This window comes from Cibotium barometz, chromosome 46, assembly GCF_041138505.1.
Source record: "Cibotium barometz isolate CiBa-2024 chromosome 46, ASM4113850v1, whole genome shotgun sequence".
NCBI lineage: Eukaryota > Viridiplantae > Streptophyta > Polypodiopsida > Cyatheales > Cibotiaceae > Cibotium > Cibotium barometz.
Window position 1 is genome coordinate 37,019,844 of NC_141091.1, and position 25,012 is coordinate 37,044,855.

At 44.9% G+C, this 25,012-nt stretch overlaps 1 protein-coding gene across 17 annotated transcripts in view; it reads right to left on the reverse strand.

The window, feature by feature from the left end:
* LOC147612186 (uncharacterized) overlaps positions 1–25,012 on the reverse strand; it is a 170,778-nt gene that overhangs the window by 13,300 nt on the left and 132,466 nt on the right. For 11 of the 17 annotated variants that reach the window (XR_015263673.1, XR_015263671.1, XR_015263667.1 and 8 more), the window contains 7 exons: positions 22,352–22,605; positions 21,925–22,164; positions 21,442–21,807; positions 21,053–21,135; positions 20,882–20,965; positions 20,075–20,302; positions 19,725–19,941 (listed from right to left, as the gene is read on the reverse strand). Coding sequence is in view for 3 of the 17 variants with exons in the window: in XM_086784066.1 (XP_086640192.1) it covers positions 19,725–19,941; positions 20,075–20,302; positions 20,882–20,965; positions 21,053–21,135; positions 21,442–21,807; positions 21,925–22,164; positions 22,352–22,605 (1,472 nt within the window). In the remaining 14 variants the exon portion in view is untranslated. The remainder of the gene's footprint in view (positions 1–19,724; positions 19,942–20,074; positions 20,303–20,881; positions 20,966–21,052; positions 21,136–21,441; positions 21,808–21,924; positions 22,165–22,351; positions 22,606–25,012) is intronic. The other 6 variants (XR_015263672.1, XR_015263668.1, XR_015263666.1 and 3 more) reach the window with 1 other exon arrangement.

Consider the following 25,012-nt stretch of genomic DNA (forward strand, 5'->3'; position numbering starts at 1 on the left):
CCCCACCCCCTTTTTGATGTCTAGTATCTTTCCCTGTAATCAATCCCTCTTCAGAAATATAAAGACCTTGTTTCTATCTGTTTTAGCCTAGAGAGAGAAAAATATTCTAGAGAGAGAATATTCAGATTTTGAATATTTTTGGATAGAAAAATATCTCTTCTAATTCAGATGAGTTCCCCTGAAACAGAAATTCAAAAAGAATTTTCCAATGTGCAATTGGAATTAATTGAAAATAGCTATAAAGAACCTTAGCCTAAGGGTCTAGATTTTCAGAAATCTTTAGACTATGGTCCAATTAAGGTTCCTATGGACCAATAGCATCAATCCATGTGTAGGGAGGAGATAAATCCAACTTGTAAAAAGAAAATACCCAAAAATGAGTAAATGCTCACATAAGATGAAGAGTTGAAAATGTACAAGGTTTATTAGTAAAAAATTATGAGCAATATTAAAAGTATGACATATGTAAGGAAGAGGAGTTCTTTAAAGGAGGTGCATATTTCACATAAGATGAAGAGTTGAAAATGTACAAGGTTTATTAGTAAAAAAATTATGAGCAATATTAAAAGTATGACATATGTAAGGAAGGGGAGTTCTTTAAAGGAGGTGCATATTTCACATAAGATGAAGAGTTGAAAATGTACAAGGTTTATTAGTAAAAAAATTATGAGCAATATTAAAAGTATGACATATGTAAGGAAGGGGAGTTCTTTAAAGGAGGTGCATATTTCACATAAGATGAAGAGTTGAAAATGTACAAGGTTTATTAGTAAAAAACTATGAGCAATATTAAAAATATGACATATGTAAGGAAAGGGAGTTCTTTAAAGGAGGTGCATATTTCACATGCTTGAATGAGTTTTAAACTCATAAAAATTGAGATATTTCATCTCTCCTCTCTCCTCATTCAAGTCTAGTTCCAAAAAGTTAGCTTAACTGACCTAAAAATGGTCAAATATTGACCAAACTGATTTAGAAAATTCTAGAATCAGTTTGTTTGGTTAGGAGCTCAATTTTTCCTATAAATAGAAGCCTCACCCTTGTTGAAAAATATATAGTGTTTATGCATCGTTACTCTACTCCACCTAAGCCAAGAACTGTGAATTCATTTAATAATTCACTAGTTTTTGGAGCTTCCCTCTTTCTTCAATCCCCATTAGTGGCTCCATCAACATACTTAACCAATTGATTGGTTGGGGGCCTCTACCGTGAACAAAGAATCAAGCAAGTTGTAAGGTAATTAGTGAATATTCATCTTTCTATAATTTCTCAATGTTTCTCTCTTCTCAACCCCTCTCAAGCTTGAGAAGTTTAATTGGTATGGTTTTTTTTAAATGCTATTGAAGTTTGAATAGTAGTGAAGAGTTACATAATTTAATAAATGCTATTGAAGTTAATTTTCATTTATGTTTAAATTCTAATGATTCTTATGTAAATTCTCTCTCTCACTCAAGAAATGGTCATACTCATGACCCATTCTCAATCCAAATCAAGCTTTTCATAAAGCTTTTCCTTAACCCAAGATTAAGCTATGCTTGAGGCCAAATTAATGGTTTTTTCTTATGCTTTTAGTTTATGTATATTGATGATTCAATCCATTATGGATTAAAGATCCAATTAGAGAATCATTTTAATTATTTCCTTAATGATAAGCTTTATCCCTTAGAAAAATTGAGATTTATCAGTCATAGCAGCGGAGCTATGGCAAAATTTTTATAAAAATTATGCATAAAAAATTTTCATTCAAAGCATAAAAAGAGGACTTCCTACCATATTCTAGGAATCATCATCCTAGATTAATTGAAAGAATTTCATTATAATCATGGAGAAATTGAATTTTAATATTATGCATAAAGGATAAATTTTTATATCAAAAGTGTTATTTTTACCATTTTTATTTTCATGCATAGAAGTATGCATAATGGATAAATTTTTATATCAAAAGTGTTACTTTTATCATATTGGATTTCATGCATATAGGTATGCATAAAAGATATTCTTTTTATACTAAAAGTATGATTTTCCTCATAAATGGATTTTATGCTTAACTTAGATGCATAAGAGAAATTCTTTTATTCTAAAAGTATAATTCCCTACCAAATTGAAATCATGCATAAGAAGATGCATAAAAGATTGATTTTAATTTCGAAAGTGTTAGTCTCCTTAAATGGAATTTATGTATAAATAAATGTGTAGAGAAATCTTATATCAAATAAAAGAATTCTCTTTTTTAAAAAAAAAGATATGAAATGTGATAAGATGTGATAAGAGGTGTATGAGATGTGATAAGAATTGATAAGATGCGTATGGAAAGTGATAGGATGTGATAAGAGGTGTGATAAGAGGTGATAAGATACTTATGAAATAAGTTAGGATGTGATAAGATGAATTAAGATGTGTATGGGGGGATGAGGTAAGAAGTGTATGTGATAGGATAAGATGTATATGGGTTGTGATAGGGCGAGAATGGATGTGATGTAAAAGATTAGATGTGAAGGTATATGGGGTTATATAAATGGGAATGTGAAAATGGATGCATGTATGTGGATGTGTGGATATGGAGATGGGAGTGTGGATGTATGAACATGAAAATGGATATATGCATGAAGATGTATATGCATAGATGTAAATGTGGATGTAGATGTGGATGTATAGATGTGGATGTATGTGAATGTGAATGTAGATGTGGATGTATGTGAATGTGAATGTAGATGTGAATGTGGAATGTGAATGTAGATGTGGATGTATAGATGTGAATGTAGATGTGGATGCATGTATGTGAATGTGAATGTAGATGTGAATGTGGAATGTGGATGTATAGATGTGGATGTATGGGAATGTGGATGTGGATGTATGTGAATGTGAATGTAGATGTGGATGTATAGATGTGAATGTGGAATGTGGATGTGGATGTATGTATGTATGTGGATGTAGATGTGGATGTATGGATGTGTATGTATAAATGTGGATATGGGATGTGGATGTATAAATGAGGATGTGAAAATGGAGGTAAGCATGTAGATGTGGATGCATGGATGTGAATGTGGATGTGGATGTGGATGTGGATGTGGATATGGATGTGTATGTATGAATGTGGATATGGGATGTGGATGTATAAATGAGGATGTGAAAATGGAGATAAGCATGTAGATGTGGATGTATGGATGTGAATGTGGATGTGGATGTGGATGTATGGATGTGGATATGGATGTGAATATATGATATGTGATGTGAAGGAATCTGAAGTGAAGAGATGGAAAAGGAGGGGATTGGATGAGTACACATATACATGGAATGTGGAATAAGTAATGTGGATTAATGAGGGATAATGTGGAAAAATGAGAGTTAATATAGAAACTGTATTTGTAAACTGTTTGTAAATGCTGTTTGTAAATGGCTGTTTTATGTCAAGAATGCTGGGGAAGCATTTTGACCGTCTTGTGATTAAGGTCGTGGAGACCTAACTGATAAAGTTGCAACTGCTGACGGAGAGTCAATGGAGGACGTCTCGCGTAGCAAGGTCGACCGAGGTCTTGACCAGCCTCGGTTCGATTAAAATGGTGAGCTTCCGGTACGGTGGATGAGGGACCAAGGAAGCGGCCTATGAGTGAAGCGCTAGGTCACCTGCGAAGGATCCTAGAGGGTGCTGACCATACGGTGCTCGGGCTCTGGGTCGCCTAGGATACCCACGCGTGCGTCGAGGAAGATATTGGAACAAGGAGTAAGAGTTGTTTTGTGAAACCGGGCATGGATCTGGTTGACTGACCTTGCTGGTCCTCAACGGATGAGTCCATGGCTCTTTTATATGGATCTGTTGGTTGATCTTGCTGATCTTCAACGAGAGTCCATCTTGATAAGTGATTATATTGCCGAGTATTATGGGCTAGGAACTATGGAAACGGCCTCTGTGTGGACAGGTGGTGAGCGTTCTAGTTGCCAATGATGCCATAGATACTCTGATGAAGGAATGATGGGAAATTATGAATCAACTGGATAAACTGGGAGATTGTGATCAGTGGTACTATGGTTTCATTAAAGGATTGTTTTAAAGTTAGCTGATGCTAAGAAAAAGGCAATTTTCATATTGGGTGTGTAAGTGGTGTGGCTAGTTTTATGTTTGCATGAAATTCCGGCTAGGGGGCCTTGGAACTCTTTTCCTTGGTACCCGGGACAAAACCTAACCAAATTCCAAATTGGATCCCATCACTACAGTGGTTGGGCGGTTGGCTAACCCATGGGATCGGATGGGGTTAGGCTGGACTGATGGATCCGTAAACCGAGACTCAATTTCTGTTATTACGATAGATGAAGTAAGTCCCGGATAGTAATTGTTCTATGGATAGGAATCAACGGCTGTGCCTCTTGATGGGGAAAAAAGCGTTGATCCCAATGATCCAAGTGCAAGTTTCTTCCTTGATCCGACCGAGTATCTTTATAGGTGCAGTTGGATCAGCGTGATCAGTAATGATCTTGACTACGTTAGAGTAAAAAAATTATCCTGGTGGAATCGCCCGTGCTTTCCGAGTAAGGGAAGTTTTTTCCGGGTTCGGTTTTGGAAAAACCGACGGATTAGTCTCTTGTCCGGATATCCGTGGACGAGGCCCCGAATGTGGGACCCCTATCCCGTGCGAGAAGTGCTACTTCCGCTGCTAGTACCCGAATCCGTTGCTCGGTGGGAACAGGGGGATCTCACAGTTGGTATCACTTACAAATGTCATTCCCCAGGTTGATCATTGGATAGTGGGAGGAGATTTTAATATGGTTGAGCAACCTTCTAACAAGAAGGGTGGACGCGAAGGGGGTTTAAACCCTTTGGAGCGAACCTCATGGGAGAGGTTCACGCTTTCCTTTTTTCGCAGGGATTGCTGGACTGAGGATGACTTCCAGAGAAGGCCAAATTCCTTATCTTTCTCTTGGCATAACCGCAAGAGCGGGGATGAGAGCATCTTTACACGTTTGGACAGGTTTTATGTGGATGATTGGTCCTTGGATAGAGGAGGCACCATTGCTATTATGCCTGGCACCACCAAATCCGATCATTGCCTCGTCGTTTTGTGTCTCAGGAAGCTTGGGGCTCGCTCGGCCTCTCCCCGTGTCCGTATCCCTGACTCTCTTTATCTAGATGCTGACATCTCCCTTGAGATCACAGAGATATGGAGATCTTGTGACGGTCCTGATCCTCGTCATAATATTGCGCTAGCTCTTGAGAGAACCAGTCATAATTATCATAGCACTGCCTTGTCCAAGAAGAAGGAGGCTCTGGACAAGGAGAGAGCTATTAGGCGTAGGATTGCTGCTCTTCAGAGGGAACATGAAAAGCATCCACATGTGTCTTGGATTACAGACCTCTTGACCACAGTTAGAGCAGAGCTGCAGTTGGCCATGGACAGGAGGGCTGAGTGCGAATGAGGCTTTTTGGACTCAGATGGGTGGCAGATGCAACAAAGAGTTTTTTTCAGCGCACAGGCCTTCCCATAGCAGGGATTCTGTGAGGTACATGTAGGATTCACGGGGTGAGGTTCAGATTGAGCCTGATAAGGTGAGGGGTATTGCTTTAGATTTTTATCGGTCTTTGTTGATTGCAGAGGTGCCCTCTCCTCAGAGAGATGTGGCACGGCAGAGAGTTTGGAAGTGCATGCCCAGGCTAAGTACACATGCTATGTGTTCTTCCCTGGATGCCCCTTTCTCGAAGGATGAATTCCTTCACGCACTGCATGCTCTTTCCAGTGGTTCATGCCCAGGGGATGATGGTCTTTCTCCCGCCTTCTTTATTCTTTTTTGGGATCATATTGGAGATGCTATCACTGTTGCCCTTCAAGAAATGTGGTTGTCGGGTATGATGCCTCCATACCTCACGGAGGGGCTGATTCACCTTATCCCCAAGAGTGGGGACAAGACTGACATTAAGCAAAGGAGGCCCATCACCCTCCTTGGATCTGCATATAAAATCTCAGCTAAAGCCTTGAGTATAAGGTTGCAACCGATTCTCCAAAGGACTATCCATGATACCTAGAATGGGTTCCTCCAAGGAAGGAGTATATTTGATAACATCTTTTCTTTCTGGGAAGCTGTTGAGTGGGCAAAGTCTAGTAAGCGGCCTCTTGCCATTCTTTTGCCTGGATCAAAGGGGTGTCCTGCCTATACAAGGAGGCTCATAGCACTGTTTTAGCATGTGGGGGGCTCGGTGAGCGTTTTCAGATTTCCCTTTCAGTGACGCAGGGCTGTAGCTGAGGCTATGAGCAGGTTTCTTCGGGCTGCCCCTGGTGTTGTGGGTCTCAGGCTGCCTCTATGCACGGAGGAAGAGTTTTTGGACTCTGAGTTAGCAGATGATATGGCGTTGTTCCCTGAGGCTTCACATGCTTGTTTACGTGCTTTCCGGACAGCCTTGGAGGCCTTTTGTTTGGCAGCAGGAGCTACTATCAATTGGCATAAGTCAATCAGTTTTTGGATTAGTGATTCTCCTCTTGCAGATTGGGGTATAGATGTTGGTTTTACTTGGATTGAGAGAGGATGCTTTGCCAGATACCTTGGTTGTCAAAGGCATTGACATCTCCCCTGCACAACAGTTTGCTCCAGTGCTCTTATGCATTAAAAGCAAACTTCATCACTGGAGTAGGAGGAAGCTCGACTTGGCCTCTAGAGATTTGGTGGTTAACCAAGTTTTGCTAGCCACGGCTTGGTTTATCGCTTTGTGCTGGATTTTTCATAAGGGTTGCATTGGCCAGCTTGATCGCCTTATTCGGAACTTTCTTTGATCAGGGCTTGATGGAAATGCACACGCCGGGGCTAGAGTTGCTTGGGAAACCATTATCAGGCCTAAGCAGGAAGGGGGATTGAATATCATTGACCCTGAGGTGCAATGTAAGGCTTTGCTTTGTAAGCTTGTTGTTAGGGGCTTTCTTCCAGGCACTGAGCCGTGGAAGGACTTTCTCATGCAGCACATCACGAAGTGTGTCCCTGTTCGTGGAGGTGACTGGACTTTCAGCTCGCGCTTTATTTTTTGGATGCAGTTCACCGTTCCCCTTCATCCCCCTTGGTTAGGTCCCTCCTACGGGCCTGGGACTACCTGAGGAGTTTTTTGGTACCCCCCCCCCCATTCTGTAACCTGTCTATCGCATCTAGCACCATCCGCATATTAAAAAAGGTGCTGCTAGCCGGGGATGGGGGGCTGTCCTGGTGCATCATATAGCTCTCTAGCATAAGTATGCCATGCCTCAGGTGCAGTAATCAGAGTACCAGGCTATCTCTCCTGAAACATCTTCCATGCCCTCTTGCTGTCCTTCCCTAGGAAGAGTTGGTAGATCTCCTCCTCTAGCTTAGCCAGATAGGCTCGTTTCTTCCTCCGCACAAGGCGCCGAAAGATCATCCTAGCCTGTCTATGCGTGTGAGACACAATGGCAATCTCATGCTGTAGCTGTGCTCGTGTCTCACGACACTCATCATCATACCAACTGTTTTGTGGGGCAGTGCTGCGGGGGTGGGTGGAAGGGATAATAGTGCAGGGAAACGCATATGAGGCGGATGCATGTAGTACACCTGCCAATCCTCTCGTGATCTCGTCCAGAGGGCTATGCGGGTCTAAAAAGCGAACAAGCCATCAGATACTGCATCTCGATAAACCCCAACTGTCTCACGTGTAAACTGATATCTTGGGTACCTGGTAGATGAGTGGCTGGCCCATCTCTCGGGGATCTACCTACTAGTGTGAAACTCAGGTATGCATGATCGGCTGCTATGCCAATGGGCCTACTTAAAATCGTGAAACCCCGTACATCAGGTATCAATGAAGGAGATCCCATCAAGTAGTCCACTCTGCTCGCTCCCCCTTTAGAGTTCCAGTGTGTGAGGGCATCTGATCCTTGCCATCTCGATAAGGGCCATTGTATATGACCAACCCATGTGCACTCCCGAGTGTGAGAAAATGCCTGCCATAATCTGTAATCTCCTCCTCATCCTGTGCTGATCTCTGCAACCCTACATCCTCTGCAAAGAGAAGAGAGAGAGAGAGAGAGAGGGAGAGAAAAAAAAAAGAAAGAAAGAAAGAAAAGAAGAAAGAGAGAAAGAAAGAACGAGAGAAAGAAAGAACGAAAGAAAGAAAGAAAGAAAAAGGGAAAAAGAAAAGAAAAAGGCAAAGAGGGGAAAAGAAGAAGAAGAAGAAAAGAAAGAAAGAAAGAAAAGAAAAGGAAAAGAAAAAAGAGAAGAAAAGAAAGAAAGAAAAGAAAAGGAAAAGAAAAAAGAGAAGAAAAAGAAAGAAAGCAAGAAAAAAGACAAAAAGAAAAAGAAAAAACAAAAAATGGCGAAGGGCAAGGGGGCGGAAAAAGAAAAAGCGGTGAAGGGCCAAGGGGCAGGCTAAGGGATAAGGGTGGGGGGAGGGGGCTACGCGCACACGGAAAGGGGGAGGAAAGGGCAAGTGAAACGAAACGAAAAGGAGAGAGGAGTCGGTGCTAAGAGGGAGGGGGAGGGGGAGGGGCAAGCGCAACTGCGAAGAAGGAAGGGAGGGGGGGGGGGGGGGGGGGGGGGGGGAGGAGGAGGAGAGCAGGTCGAGCTACGACTTCGATATTCCACTATCTAGATTCGACACACCGCCAGTCCTACTATCTATTGTTCTACCAACACATGGTAGCAACAACCTGCAGGAGAGCACGTAGGATAAGAGAACACTACATAGGGTATGTGATCTCGTAATCCGGTTCCTCCCTTCTGCTACTTGCTTCCATATTTAAGCATAAAACCTTATCAATTGCCAATTGGTAGAGTTGATGACAACGGAAGTCTTCACGAGATGGAAGTGCTTGGAGTGTTGAAATCTTCGATTTGTCGCAATTCTTCGCAACAAAAGTCTTCAAGAGGATAAAGGGAACCCTCGGAAAGCTTCCCCTATGGTTCAACTAAAGAAAGGAGGACTGAAATTAGGGTTTTTAGCAAAAAGACCAGAAATTACAGTAAGAAAGAGCTATTTTGCTGAATTTCAGTCATTGAGAGTGTGTAGGAGAGTGATTAGCACCCCGAAACACTCTTGGAAGCTTGGGAAACACCTTAGCAAGCTTGGATATGGAGTTGGGAAGGAGAAAGTGCAGAAAATACAGCCCAAAAGCCCTCATGAAGGAGGCGCCTACCTCTAGAGAGAGAGAAAGAGAGGAGTGTGGTGGTGAGTTGTCCACTCTAGGTGGCAGGCAGGTGCTTTGTGGAGCAAGCTAGAGAGGACACATGGCTAGTTACTCCCTTTGTACGAAGGGGAGTGGACAATGGTCCAATGTACATACATGATGAGAAAGCATGGGTGGACCAATTGGGTGGCCAAATGGTGACATCTCCCCCAGCTTCTAAACAGTTGTCCACAACTGAAAAGCATCCAAATATGTCTAAAGCACATGCGGGCAATCTCTAAAGAACTCTTCATCTACCCATTTAGCATCAATGGGAAGACAGTTCTTAAACGTCACAAGGTAATGCCTGACAACTTGGCCTTGCAGCACGCTTGCGTTCCTTGTGATACACAATCTGCTCTGGCTGCAAGATCTCCTCAAGTTCATCCACTTTGGTGGATCCTCAATGATCGTGTCACTAGGCTCCGGTCCTACATACTTGCAAAGGAGACTCACATGAAAAGCATTGTGTATGTTCCAATGACTAGGCAATGCAATCTGAAAGCCACTTCATTGATCTTCTCGATCACTCGAAAAGGCCCATAGTACCTGGTTACAAGCTTAGGATATGCACCCTCTTTGCAAGGCCTCTTTGCAAGTCTTGCTTTCTCTTAAATTTCAGCAATACCCAATCATTCTCTTTGACATCCAATTGTCTTCTATGCTTGTCGGCAGCCTTTTTATGCTTATCTTGTGACCTTGCAATGGCTGTCCGCACTTGAGCAAAAGCAATATCCAAGTCTCTGACATACTCATCAGCTCTGCAAATATCTCATCCTTTGTGCGAAGGATGGGTGGCAAAACCACCTTACCATAAACATTCTCAAACGGGGCCTTTCCCGTAGATGCATGCACCATGTTGTTGTATGCAAATTCTACAAGCGGTAAGTACTTCTTCCAAGAAGACTTCTGATTTTGCCACTACATTCTTCTTTCCTAGGGTGTGCAAGATCTGAAAATGAAACATGGAGAAGAAATTGGCCATCCTCATATGCTTCTCTGACAAGTGATCTGTTTTCACAGTGAAATTAGCCCCAAGAAGGAAGCCATCAGATACTGCATCTCGGTAAACCCCAACTGTCTCACGTGTAAATTGATATCTCGGGTACCTAGGTAGATGAGTGGTTGGCCCATCTCTCGGGGATCTACCTACTAGTGTGAAACTCAGGTATGCATGATCGACTGCTATGCCAATGGGCCAACTGCAAATCGTGAAACCCCGCACATCAGGTATCAATGAAGGAGATCCCATCAAGTAGTCCACTGTGCTCGCTCCCCCTTTAGAGTTCCAGTGTGTGAGAGCATCTGATCCCTGCCATCTCGATAGGCCATTGTATATGACCAACCCATGTGCATCCGAGTGTGAGAAAATGCCTGCCATAATCTGTAATCTCCCCCTCATCGTGTGTTGATCTCTGCAACCGTACATCCTCTGCCGTGATCTCCCGGTACATAGCCTCCTCAGTATTATACAACTCTGTCTGCTCTATGCTTGTACGTGCATTAAAGTCTCCCAATAGTAATATGTCTCCCATGCTGGCAAACCTCATGATATCATCATATAGTGGCGTATAGGGCAACTCTCCTCATGGAAAAAAACCTGGAGTGAGTTGTGCCCCAAGCTAGAGAGAGAGAGAGAGAGAGAGAGAGAGAGAGGAGTGAGGTGGTGAGTTGTCCACTCTAGGTGGCAGGCAGGTGCTTTGTGGAGCAAGCTAGATAGGACACATGGCTGGTTACTCCCTTTGTACAAAGGGGATAAGGTATGGGCGGTGGACATTGGGTTTTGTCCACCTCGGGACATCAGTGTGTGAACACTCGGCTGGTCATAATTTATAAGTGAGTTTTGGTCACCCAAAACTTAATGAAGTGTGTACATACTCAATTATAAATTAGTGTTAACTCCTAAGGCTAGGTTTATGACCAATACTTACCACTTGTCACATACCACATAACCATGTCAGCAAACAGTTTCACACTCACGCGGGCGTCCACTTACCCGAAACTACACATTGGTCAAGCAAGCATGAAAACAGCATGCAATTTCAATTGCAAGCAAGTACATAAGGATGCTATGAAATGTAGCTTTGGTATGGACAATCCCCGTTCATGAGACTATACCAAAATAGACATGCTCCAGGCAAGTACACGAGGTACCAGACCCAATGGAACACCAATCCACCAGGTATTTATGTACACAGAGGCACAAGTCCCAACGGAAAGCCAAGTCCACAGTATCACATGAGTGGCATCAATCCCCGGCATATACAACTGCCATGGACACCAGTCCAGTGTACATACATGATGAGAAAGCACGAGTGGACCAATTGGGTGGCCAAAGACATTTATGTTGCACTGTCATCTGCGAACTCAGAATCGAGAAGCTCCTTCTATACACGGATGGGAAGACGCAGTTCCTGGAGTCCAGTCTTCTAGGCAGAGAGAAAACTACTCATGGCCTCAGCGACAAACAGGAAGAGATAAGGTGCTAGAGGGAACCCCTACTAGACTGAGCAAGCAAGCAGAGATCTGTCACCTCTAGCTCCCTGAATAAGAACCTTGAGAAGCTGAGTAGAGTCCCGAAACACCTTAGACCCACTCCTCCGGGAAACCCATCCTACACATCATCCCCTCTAGAAAGCCCCAATCTACTCTATCATAGGCTTTTTCGAAATCAAGGAGTACTATCAGATCCTACTGATGCATCCTCGCCGACGTGGTCGCCTCCCAGAAGGTAAAGATATTGTCCAGAATACTCCGATCTTGAAAAAAACCGGTCTGTGTAGCATAAATCAAGTCAGGGAGAAAGGGCTCTAGTCTCTGGCTGATGGCCTTGACCAAAATTTCATGGACACTCTATAGGAGGGTGATGGGTCTCCACTGCCGAATCTCTAGCTTGTCACCACCCTTTTTGGGAATCAAGTGGATCAAACCCTCGGACAACCTCTCTGGCATGGCTCCTATAACCATTGTCTCGCTGAAGGCAGCCATGAGGCCGCCTTCCATGAGTTCCCAATGACGTATAAATAAGGAGGCTGGAAGTGACCTCTCTCGGGCATTTTCTCCTAGGTAATGCTGCCATAACCTCTGCCAACTCCTTAGACGTGAAGGGGGTCAAGAGGAAAGTTCAAGCGTGAGGGACCACCTCTCTCGTATGCCACGACACCCTATACCTAATATTGTAGCCATGCCACTTCCTAGTCTGTCATCAACCAACTCTAGCATGTTAAAATCCTAACCCATACACCAGAAATGCCTGCGGCAAGGACTGACGAACTGTACTCTATAAGGTGGCTCTGCCTACTAGCGTTCAGCGCGTATACATACAAGAAGCCCACACAATCATTTCCAATCCTGATGTCACCTCCAGTGACAATGGCGCCTAAGTCGACCACTGCCGATAAAAGTTGCTCACTACAGATATGCATTCCACCCTGTGTCTCAAAGGGACCACAAGAGTAGGACCAGAAGGTGACTCTTGCCCTGCAAGATCTTCCCACATCGACAGGTACGACCCTCTGAAAGACGGTTCTCCTGAATGAAGCGAACGTCAATGGGTCCACCAACTGCTGCTCTATGGAGCTCCTCTCTAAGGACACCATGCCTCTAAAAGCACCGTGGGTCCCCAAACCCTGAATGTTCCATGAGACAATCCGCATAACTATGAGCGATGGGAAGCGGAACTATCGGAACTGCCCTCCACTTGAAGAGGCTTGGTCGTAGGTTTCAATGGAGAGTAATCACTATCGGTCTTGGGGTGGAGCTGCGCCAGGTGGGCACCTATCCTGGACTCCATGTGGATCCACTCTGTTTGAGCCCTAGAGTATGCATACTTTGGAATCCACCTGTCATCACAGTGTAGGTATCTACAGGAGGGAGGAAGTGGTATTGCCACTGAAACATGGGGAAACACAAAAAGCAACACCTCCAAGCTGGAGGACACCATCCCTCCTGCTTGATCCCTAAGGCGTGAGCCGCCCAACTGTATCCAAGCCAAAGGCCAAAGGTGGGTAAGCACATCTGTGATATGCAGGTCATGTAGATGATGTGAAAGCTCTATGGCCTTCCCCTGTATAGTAGTGGACACTGACTCTGTGCTCGAGTCTGTCCCCTGTGCTGCACTCAGTAGGAAGGAGAAGATCATCACACCACTCTTTCGGGTGGACGGTTTGGAGTGGTATAACACGACACATGCGAATGGGAGCCACTATCTCCTCAAACATACCAACTCCCTCAATAGGGAGGCATCAGAGAAAACTGTAGTCGACTGGCTGTCCCAACACCCTGCGGGGGGTGCCAGCAACTTGGGAGAGAGAGCCTGCACCGGAGAGGCAGCGATGGTCATCTCTAACGGCTCCGAAAAACAATGAATCAAATGGAAGACTGAGCCGGTCGACTGTCTTTGCACTGGGTCACGCACAACTGAAGGGCGGGGGGGGGGTGCTTTGGAGAGGAGGAGAGAGTGGAGGGGGGGGGGGGGGGGGGGAGGGGGTTCTGATACAACCGGAACAAAGGGAGCTGAAGGGGGAAGAGTCAGAGTTGATGGCGGGGGAGGGGGGGAAGGCAGGAGGGGCGGGAGGGGGGGGGTGCGAGGCCGGGCCCGCATCACCATGGGGGGCTTTTGAGATAAATGCCCGTAACGGTCCTCTAACAAATCCATATCCTCCTGGATCTTGCTAGCTTAGAGCGCCTATCAAAGTCACTTTACTCTCGAAGTCAGCGGTTCAGCCTCAGGCCAATGGTCTGCGACTCTCCTACGTCGATGTCATTTGAGGTCGGGGCCTAGTGTTCTAGTACTTGGGGGCTTGTGTCCCGCCCACCCCCCTAGGGAGGGTCTGAGCTGGGGCTGAGCGGGGGCGGGGGGCCTGGACTGCCGAGGAGGACACTCTCTAGCGAGGGGTCCCATTTGGCAACAGATGAAACATTGCCAGAGTACTCAACTCTTTGCAAAATCGGGTCCCCCCACCACAGACAAGGGAGAAAAATGGTGTGAGACACAATGTCTGGGGAGGCAATGCAGATATGAAGGGATGGAATCCCTGCCGTCCGTGCAAGAACCGAAGCAACGGTTTGGGGGGGGGAGGGGGGGGGGATTCCAACACTCTCCCGATAGCACCACTTATCATCGGGAGGAGAGGAAGGTATTCCTTCCTAAGACTTGGAAAGCACGCTATCACAAGAAAGCCCGAGACACCAGCCAAAGGGTTGGATGACGGGTCGAAGGCGTGTTGCCCAGAAGATACCGGAACTTGCCATAGTTTTAAAAAACATCACTGGACCAAGAAGACGGGAGAGAGGGTAAGGAAGGGGGGGGGAGCGGATGGAGCAAGGAAGAGGGGGGTGGGGGGGAAACGGCACTGGCTGGGAGGGGCTGGTCAGAGAACGGATAAGGTGACGGGGACATGTCGAGGGAAGATACGAAACGGAAGCAAGGAAGGAGGGGGGGGTGTCGCTAGGTGCACTGGCGGACAAGAGCAGGAGAGGCGAGAGAGGGTGGCAAAGGAGGGGCTACACGAGGTTGGGGGGGCACTGAAGCGAGTTGAGGAAAAGAGAGAAGGGGGGGGGGGTGTGGAGGGGGAGGGGGAGGGCTATAGAATTTTGTTACATTTCAGCCATTTCACCTGCTCCAGTTTTGGAATCGGCACATTCCATCTGTTCAGTAGTCAGTCCCTCATTATTTTTGCCATTTTTTTTTCAGAAAGAGACTTCTATTAAGTATGAGAAAAACATACAACAATCATAGCTATAAGCCGGAAAAGAATAGAATCACCCCAATATGTAAGGTGATTTCAACCACTGAGGAGCATCATGATGCCATGTAAGACCTATGGTACTAAAGAAAAAGAATTTGCCATGGTCCCATTCCCGCATAAATATCACACGCTTCGCCTGCGCAAAACGAGAGGGCCCCTAAATGCGAGCCCAAGTAGCCATAAGAGTATGGATGATATCACCCCATATAGTAGTAATGCACTGAGACCCAAAAATCTAGACACCCTCAATAGCCTCCGTGCATCTAGCTCTCCAGATCTGCCATGCAGTAATACTGGCAATAATCTCCCAATTGGTGTCAATCCTCTGACTAGGGGATATATAATCAGAGTGAGGAACATCCTGTAATAAACCATGCTGGGCCATACATCTACGAATGAAAATAGAGGAATCTGTACCACTGCCCTCATAAAAAAACTACCGACCACAGTGGGAGAGCCAAGCAACTGCCCCCAAGTCACATGCATGGCTTGACCACTCAATTTGCCCATAAGTTGGGCTACAAGACCCCAAATCTGCTGTGCAGTGCTGCATCCCCATAAACAGTGTTGTACGGTCTCAGAATCTACCGCACACCTAGGACAGGAAGGTGCTACACCGAAAACTGATCTCCACTGATTGGTGGGGAGACCACCATGTAAGAATAACCAAAAGAAATCGGAGATCTCGCTCCTTCTGTATGAGTGCCAAAGTCTGTGCCAATATCTGCGCTGTATCACTAGAGAAATATCATAGCTCTCCCAATGAGGCTTGAGAATAGGGATCCTATGCATCTATCGAGTGAGGAGAAGCCTGGCATTCCAGACAGTGAAACTAAAAAAAGGAAGGCTTTTCAAAGGATTGAAGGCGTCAATCCACTCCCACTCTCTCGGATCCCACTGAAGATATCTGATAGGACTGCCACCATATAACCACAAACACCAAGAGCCATGAGTCACTATCTGAGAAGAAGGGTCAATGAACCAGTGCTTTCCCGAGCGACCAACAATCCTCACTGGACTAAGCCTAGTATCTGGAATGATATCCTCCATACTACATCTCATTAATCTCCCACATGATAGAATAAATGAGGCAATCTATATCCTCCTGGCCCGGGAGAGCAATGACCTGCAGAGGTATGCCTATCCTCGAAAAAACTCCCAGCCAACTCGGATGATAGTCTCCATGAAAGGTCCCAGAAGCCACTCATGTGGAATAGCTGCATCAATCTGATTAATATGAATGCGAGAGCCCCTAAGATGCTGAATGGATGTAACTCTCTGATCCTCCGGAAGACTCTTAAAGGTCTTCCAAGCAAGAACTGTATATGCGCATCTCTCCCATCCTGACCATTGCATATAACACCAAGTGGCCGACCAGCCTCATCCCTAATGAACTCGTTCCACATAATAGGTTGTTGGTCAGCCTCGTCCAAAGACCTAGGAAGCCTTTGTCGCAAAAAATATCTCATGCTTCTCCATGCTCTGACAATGGCTGCAATAAGAGGGGAAGATGGTGCCCTAATATCAGCCTCTATGAACAAAAAACTTGTGCTGGGCATCCAGTCGCTCCTGACCCTGGGTGTACATCCGGAAATCTGAGATAAGAAAAAATCCTTCCAAGGCTCAGTGCCTGGTAGGAAACGTCTGACCACAAGTTTGCAAAGCGACGCCCTGCATTGAACATTCGGATCGATAATATTCAAGCCCCCCTCTCTTTTGGGCTGAATAACTGTGAGCCAAGCTACCCTGGCACGAGTGTCTGAGGTGCCATCCAAACCCAACCAGAGAAAATTACGGATCAATCTCCGTAATTGACCAATGCACGCACGAGAGAAGCACCAAGCTGAGGCAATAAACCAAGCTGAGGCAAGCAAAACCTAATTAGCCACCAAAGCTCTGGAGGCTAAATCTAATCTCCTAGAGCTCCAATGGGAGCTTCTTCCGGATACTCATTAGTACCGGAGCAAACTGCTGTGCAAGAGAAATATCAATCCCAACTTGGTATCCCAAATATCTAGCAATGCATCCTCTGCTGATCCAAGTAAAACCAAGCTCTGCACCCCAATCAACTCTCGGTGAATCACCAACCCAAAAACCAACAGATTTGTGCCAATTAATGAGTGCCCCTGCTGCCAAACAGAACTCCTCTAGTGCTACCCGGAAGGAACATAAGCATATATGTGAAGCCTCCACAAACAGGGCTGTCATCAACTAACTCAGACTCAACCAATTCCTCTTGACTACGAAGAGGCAACCTTAATCCTGAAATACCAGGAGTGGAGCGGAGAAAGATGCTCATGGCCTCTGCAACTATGATATATAATAATGGGGCTAAAGGGCAGCCCTGTCGTACTGAGCGAGAAATCTGAAACCGCTCTCCTCAATCCCCGCAAGCAAGAACTCTACTGTGGGCATCACCATACATGCATGAAACTCCCTTGATCCATCTCTGAGCGAAGCCCATATGGCTAAGAGTACCCTCAAGGAAGTCCCAATCCACTCTATCATAGGCCTTCTCAAAATCCAAGAGCAGAATGGCTAAGGGCTGATTGCTTGTTTTAGCCCATTCGACGGCCTCCCAAAACGAGAAAATGTTATCAAAGATGCTCTTGCCGTGTAAGAATCCATTTTGAGTATCATGAATAACATCCTGCAAATTGGCTGCAATCTGATGCTCATTGCCTTAGCAAGAATCTTATAGGCAGTCCCCAACTCCCAAGTAAGGTGATAGGTCTCCACTGGCCAATCAATGTCTTATCCCCGCTGTTAGGAATAAGATAAATAAGCCTCTCAGTGAGAGAAGAAGGCATAGAACCTGTGTCCCACATCTCCTGCAAAGCCAATGTGATCTCAGCCCCGATCTCATCCCAAAAAGTAATGAAAAAAATAGGGGAGAGGTCATCCTCCCTTGGATACTTACCATGAGGTAAGGCATGAAGAGCATGACTGAACTCCTGCATAGAAAAAGGGGCATCCAGAGCGGCACACATCTCCTCAATGATCAAATGTGGCAATGCATTCCAAACCTTCCTCTGTGCCCTGTGTCTCAAATCAGAATGCGGCTCAGCACTAAGAAGTTAGCGATGGAAATCAGTGGCAATCTGCCTAACCATAAGAGGGTCTCAGTGAAGTGTGTCATGTGAATCCTGCAACTGCCTGACACTATCTCTGGCATGAGATGGGCCGTGAGAAGCAAAGAAATGTTTGTTACATCTGCCACCCATCTGTGTCCTAAAGGATTCCTGGGCATGGAAACGGTACTCCGTGCGCTACTCAAGAGAGTGATGAAGTTCTACCCTAACAGTACATAAAGAATCTGCAACCCATTGAGCATGAGGATGTTTCTCGTGCTCTTTCTGCAAGGCAACCAATCTACGTCTAATAGCCCTTTCTAAGTCCAAAGCCGGGCACATGTGTGATAAAAGTCACTAATATCACAGAGAGCAGAGGCTAGGATTTGAGACGCCTGTAATAAGAAGTCATGAGATCTCCAAATATCTAGCATACGACGCGATAGCTCTGCATCTAAAAACAAATGATCAGGGATGCGTACATGGGGTGCTGATCCATGGCAATTCGTATCTCTAATACATAAAACCACTGGGCAATGATCCGATTTGGAGGTGCCTGGCCAGCCACCACGGGGGTGGAGCTCAGGTGTTCACTGTGTTTTTATCCCTCCTTGCAAGGTGAGCTTTGTAGCCTTATGGCGTTTTCTCATTAACTAATAGAAGGATCGTTTTTCCGGGAAAAAAAAAGATTTGGAGGTGCCTGTAGCAATAAGTCCACCTCTGCCAAGCACCCAATTATCCACATAAAATCTGTCTAACCGTGCATAGATACATCCTACATCTCTTCTCCTATTAGACCATGAATAAAGAAGAGTGGATGGACTCCTCAAAATGTCATTCTCATGCCAACAATCTCTACCATGAATGGAGAGTATAAACCTCTCCCAAGATGCTCTTTCAAGAGGATGCACCAAGCCCTCAGTCCACCTCTTTTATCCGTTGGCATCTCAACCATGTTAACATCCCCACCAATAATCCAATGGTCGGCAAGAGGCATCAATGTAGTGAGAGATTTCCAAAAGACAATCCTCTCACCTCTATGGTTAGGAGCATAGAGGTTGAGAATACCAATGCGTGTAGTACCCTGCATAAGAAGGATCCACTGTGCTTTCGCAGGCAAAATGACACCATGTCCAATGATGCAAGGCAAGATCAAAGCTGAAACAGAGATACAAACACCACCCTTGGTACCAACAGCCGGTGACCAAAAGGTGTGTCCCGAGAGAAGCTTGCCTGATCTCCCACATTGACTAGCATCCAGTTTATGCTCTTGCAAGAGCAATATATCCATAGGTCCACCTGTGACTGCAAAGTGAAGCTCGGTTTTTACAATTTGTTTGCACCGATGCGGAAAAAAACCCCCAAGACCCTGAATGTTCCAAGAGACAATCCTCAAGGACTCAGAGTAGGAACGACCAGATCTCGTGGTCGACGAAGGACCCCCTTTAGAGGCAGAAGTACGTCTCAATAGAGAGGGAAAATTTGACGATGTAAACCTTTCCCTAACAGCACTCCCCATTTAGGCCGAAACTCAGTTATTCTTCTGTTCTTTTTTGGAAACGGCGTATTTCATCTGTTCGCCAGTCAGTCCCTCATTATTTCTGTCATTTCCCCAACAACACCCCATTTAGGCCCAAACTCAGCTATTCTTTTGTTCTGTTTTTGTTTTCTATCAGACAACGGACAGTTTTTTTGTTGGGGGGTGGGGGAGGGAGTTCAAGAGATGTAGGCAAAATAACATGAATTTGCATATATACCTGTGTTTTTGCTTTTTGTATTAACAGGAGTGTCAGATATTACAGCCAGAATGTTTTCCACTGTGACCATGCTGGGTCTGCGATCGGGATCGAGTTCCAAGCAGGACAAGATAAGGGAAGCCATTAGCTCTGCTCCCTTTGTAGGGCATATATCTTTCAAATCTGGATCAATCACTAAAGTCCTCTTTCTTTTATCCTTGAGTAGAGGTTTGGCCTGCTAAGGCAAATAGACATGTCATTATGATAGAAATCTACACTTCAACTACACATCTAACCAAACGTTATTTTTCTCATCTAGGATGTAGCTCATTTGTGGAAATAAGAAAAACAAAAAGCATTCAGACACTCACCCAAGGGATCAGAAACTCAGTTTTTCCTTCATCATTCAAAAACATGGCATTTCGTCCGCTAAGCAGCTCCAACAAAACAACACCGAAACTGTAAACATCACTCTTAACAGTAAGCTTTCCAGTGATGCTATAATCTGGGGCGAGGTATCCAAATGTCCCCATCACTCGTGTTGTTACGTGGCTGGTCGCCGAAGCTGGAAAGAGCTTTGATAATCCAAAGTCTGCTACCTGCATGAAATTTCTATAACTTCAAGACTCAACCATGGCATGATTTCCTGAATATATTAGAGGCAGTAACTGTTCATGGTGTTAACAGACAGATCCCCACCCATTGAACGGGCAGGCATGACCTTCCCTTTGCACCAGAGGATGATGTGCCTGTAAAGACCCTCACTACATGCATGTGTTCAAAGGTTATTTACAGGGGCTTCACAACCTTCTGCCTAGTGGTCAAGACAGCCAATCTACTTGGGCTTATGCTGCATCGTGTCCACTAGATGACTGGCTGGACTTTCTTTTGCAAAATTTGTCTGTTATGAACCTCACTCCCGTTTGGGGTGGACTGTGTGAAATCAAAGTGTTTCAGACAACGATTTTGATTCCGATTTGGCCATGTAGGTGGAGGAAGCTGTTTAGCTGACACTTGCATACCCCCCCCTTATAAAACCTGTTACCAGTAAATCATGGCCCTTTAAAATGACTCCTATCATTGGCCCTTAGTTTCTCTAAATTTATCTCCAGAACTGTATTTTACAAAATTATATTAAAGTTTAAGGAGAACTCAGAAGCTTGTTATATTTGCCTTACTCTGGCATGAAAATTCTCATCAAGGAGGATGTTGCTAGGCTTGATATCTCGGTGTACAACCGGGGGATTCGACTCATGGAGATACTGCATGTGAGTGCAAAAACAAAGACTTTTGAGCACATTTACAACAAGGTCTTTGAAGCAGTATGCAAAAAATAAGATTATGCCTACCCGAAGGCCTTTTGCCGAGTCCAGTGCTATTTGGATTCTTGTTTTCCAGTCTAGGATGGAGATGGGATATTCTCTGGATCCACCTGAAAATACATAATAACTATATTTTAGTACCCTCCATCTAAAAGTAAAATAGAACTTTTTTATTTCCCTCTGCACACAGGTGATATGGGAGTATTTCTAGGGTCTTTACAGACAGATCCCCACCCATTGTCAAATAGGCGGGGATTGGAGGGGGGAGATTCCCATGAGAAACAACCAGGTGAGATCTCCCCTTTGTAATGGGCAAGGACTATGTCTGTAAAACCCCTTAGATGTGAGTCTCCCTTGGGACATCTCAAAATTTGAAACCCTACTGTGCTATTCACATAAGCTCAAATATTGTGTACCTTTCAGATAGTCAAGGAGGCTACCATGTGGCATGAGCTTGTATACAAGAATCCTTTCATCTTGTTGTGAACAGTACCCGAGTAGATGCATAAGGTGTGAGCTGCAAAGCCTGCGCACAATCATCTGAATCTCATTTTGAAACTCTTCTTCTCCTTGTTTGGAAAGCCCTGACAGTTTTTTGATGGCCACGGCTGTGCTGTCTTGTAGTGTTCCTTTATATACCGTCCCAAAGCCTCCAGTTCCAATCAGATTCTCTGAGCAAAAGTTATTGGCAGCGACATTCAGCTCCTCCATGGTGAAGACCTTTGCCAATGTCTCATGCTGGTTGGTGTGCAAACTGGATAAGCTGCTGAGAAACATCTGATCTGTGAACGCACTTTTCGTTTCTTCTTAGTATCTCATACTAACGTGACTAACTTCCCATGTGTTTCTTCTAATGTCATTACCTTTGACACCATAGGTCAAAAGCATGAAAACATTACCTTCAACATCATGAAAGGGTGTCGTGTTGTGAGAGCTTCGATAAATATAAAGAGTTTCCAGACATGTCAAATGCTTCCTCCAAATTAAAAAAATCATTCCCAAGATAAGCAATAAAATGATAACTCCTCCAGTAGTACATCCTGCAATGATTGATATTTCCCCTGCATTACTCGCTCTTCGTGTTGAAAGAGGAATTGCTGATTGACGAGAGATATGCGAAGGAGTCAGGTTATATGCATCTGCAGAAAAACAGAAGAGAATTTTCACAACTTTAAGATGAAATCTGCTTACAAAATTTACTATATTGCATATGCATATGGATGTGTGTGCATACACATGCACGTGCGCGTGCGCGTGCGCGTGTGCGTGTGCTCTATAAAAACAGATTGCATGTGAGGTTATCAGTAGTAAGAAAGAAGGTCTCACCTTGAGAGAGAGGGGGGATGAAGTGTAGCACAACATAATCGAACCAACCAAACTCCCCATCAAACCATACTGCTGACAAATAAGGTGCATAAAGCTTCTTCTTTATGCGCTGCAAAGTTGATTTGTCTAGGGATATGCCGGCCATGGGCACAATGAGGAATGTGACATCTGTTCCAGTGCCATTCTGTGCTGCGGACTTCACAATGACCTGCCGAGTCTCCAAGTATAACTCACGCGCCAAATTTTGGCCAAGCCTGCATAATCAACTACTTTGAAATGGGTAGGAAAAAAGAAGCTCTAGATAAGAAAAACTAGTGCAGTAGACTTCAAGATTCATGCTATGCTATGAGCATTGTACTTTGTACCTCATGCAGACCTCTCCATTTTAAAGCCATCATTGTCTGTATCAACTCCCTTCCAGGTGCTAGCACTAAACATACTCCTATGTAGCTACCCACTTCATAAACAGTGCATAAAGCTTACTTCTAAAGTGTATTCGTGGATCCAAAGAACCTCCATAAATTCACTGTTCATGCACCGCGATCATGTGAGCCTCCTAAATTGATGCAAAGTAAAGTGTAGTAGAATGCTTCCTCTCAATCCTAGCTGCATGTTTGCAATGGCTTAATTTTACCTATCGCTCCACAACAAGCTCCTCCAGTCAAACTGAGGCCTAGGTGCTGTAAAATCCTCCTTATCTCAATGATGTACCCCTATCTAGTCTGCAATGGACGTCTTAGTCTTGGGTCTTGGACATCTCACTGAATGAATGGAGCAGTAGTCTCATTATTAACCCTAACATGTGGGCCTATGCCCAAGGTGCTACAGTGAAGAATGCCTCCAAAGTAAGCTTTCCAAAAGAAATCCTTGCATATATCAAGTGAACCTGAAGGTCTAGGGTGTAGTTCTAGGAAAGAAAGAAATATCAGATAGCCGATGATTATCCTATGATCCCTCTTCAGCTGGTACCAATCTCATGGCAGAAAGAGGGTCAGTTCTCTGTGATGGGAGCTTATCATGCTGGCGGAGTACCTCCCTGATTTGTCTATGGTGGAGGGTGAGAAAGAAAGAAAGAAAGGTATATTAAGCGTCTACTAAAGACCCAATGGGCCTATGAGACCAAAGTGATACAATAATGTCCATGGCATATTTGATCATGGAGAGAAAGAAAGAAAGAAAGATATATTAAGCATCTACTAAAGACCCAATGGGCCTATGCAATCAAAGTGATACAATAATGCCCATAGCATAAATCATCATGGAATAGAAAATAGAATAGAACAAATCAAAACTATCTCACTGGAGTGATGCAAAAATATCCATGCAAATCTCATCATGGAATACAAGGAACATGAAACATGAGATGAGCATCACCTGCTGCCAATAGATGGTATACCACTCTCCAATATATCAACCATGGGGCAAATGAGTATGGCCGAGAGGTCTCCCTAAGCTACGTCACATGGAAAGGTAGCTTAATGGCCGTCGAGCATGTCCTAGATCTGGATCTGATGAATAAATTGTGGCTGTCATATAGGGGGCCGTGGGCACTGTGCACACTGGAGTGCGCATGCCTAGTTGTCCGAAGTAACTCCTCTCTGGCAAGGTGGGTCTGGAAGCAGCCCGAGGTGGGTCCACAGGATCCACTGTGTGGGTGTCCTCCTCCTGGGTGTGGAAGAAGCTGGTGATGGTTGGATCTGATGAATCAATTGTGGCTGTCATATAGGGGGCCGTGGGCACTGTGCACACTGGAGTGCACATGCCTAGTTGTCCGAAGTAACTCCTCTCTGGCAAGGTGGGTCTGCATGCAGCCCGAGGTGGGTCCACAGGATCCATTGTGTGGGTGTCCTCCTCCTGGGTGTGGAAGAAGCTGGTGATGGTTGGCTTGTAAAGGAGGGGTCGGGGTGGATGGGCCTAAGCTCTCTCAAGAATGTGTCCCTGTGTCTGCGGAGCTTGAGGAGGAAGAGTCCGAGGCAGCACTAATTCGGAAAGTCAATTCATTTGTTCAATTTCTCTTGTGTTGGGCATTCCAATCAGCTACAAGTAGTGCTGATTTCTGGCGATCCTTTTGGGGAGGGGTTGAGGTTTCATTGCTCCCCCACCCAAGATTCTGAGCTTGCTTAATAGATCCGCACCTAATTTGGCAAGCACTAGTCCAGAAATCAACAAGTTCCGGGCCACGTTTGAGACAAGTACCAGTGAGTCCGGGTTGTAATCATTTGTGTGCCGGTTGTCCAAATGCTTACTGACTGTATCCTCCGCAACCCCAATGTCTTCGAGGTCATCGTCCTCTTCAGTGGGTACTTCGTCTTCTTCAGCAACCTCATATTCCTCATCTGCGGGTGCATCCTCCCATAGACTATCCAGTGCTGCGCACGGTGTCAACACTCCTATCAAGCACCATAACGTCGGGCCTGGTCCGTCATAAATGAATGACCCAACAATAATTTGAGTAGTTCAACTCCATTTCTTTGGGATGAATAGATGCGGATGCAGCATCGCAATGGTGCAACTAGGCTCAAAGAAGAAGGATAAATCAAAAGAAAAAGGTTAAATACTTTTACTGTAGCAAGAATGGCGACATAGCCAAAGAACACAAGAAAAAGTAAACAGATGCAAAGAAATGACACTCAATGTCCAAGGGAAAATCCACTCATGCTG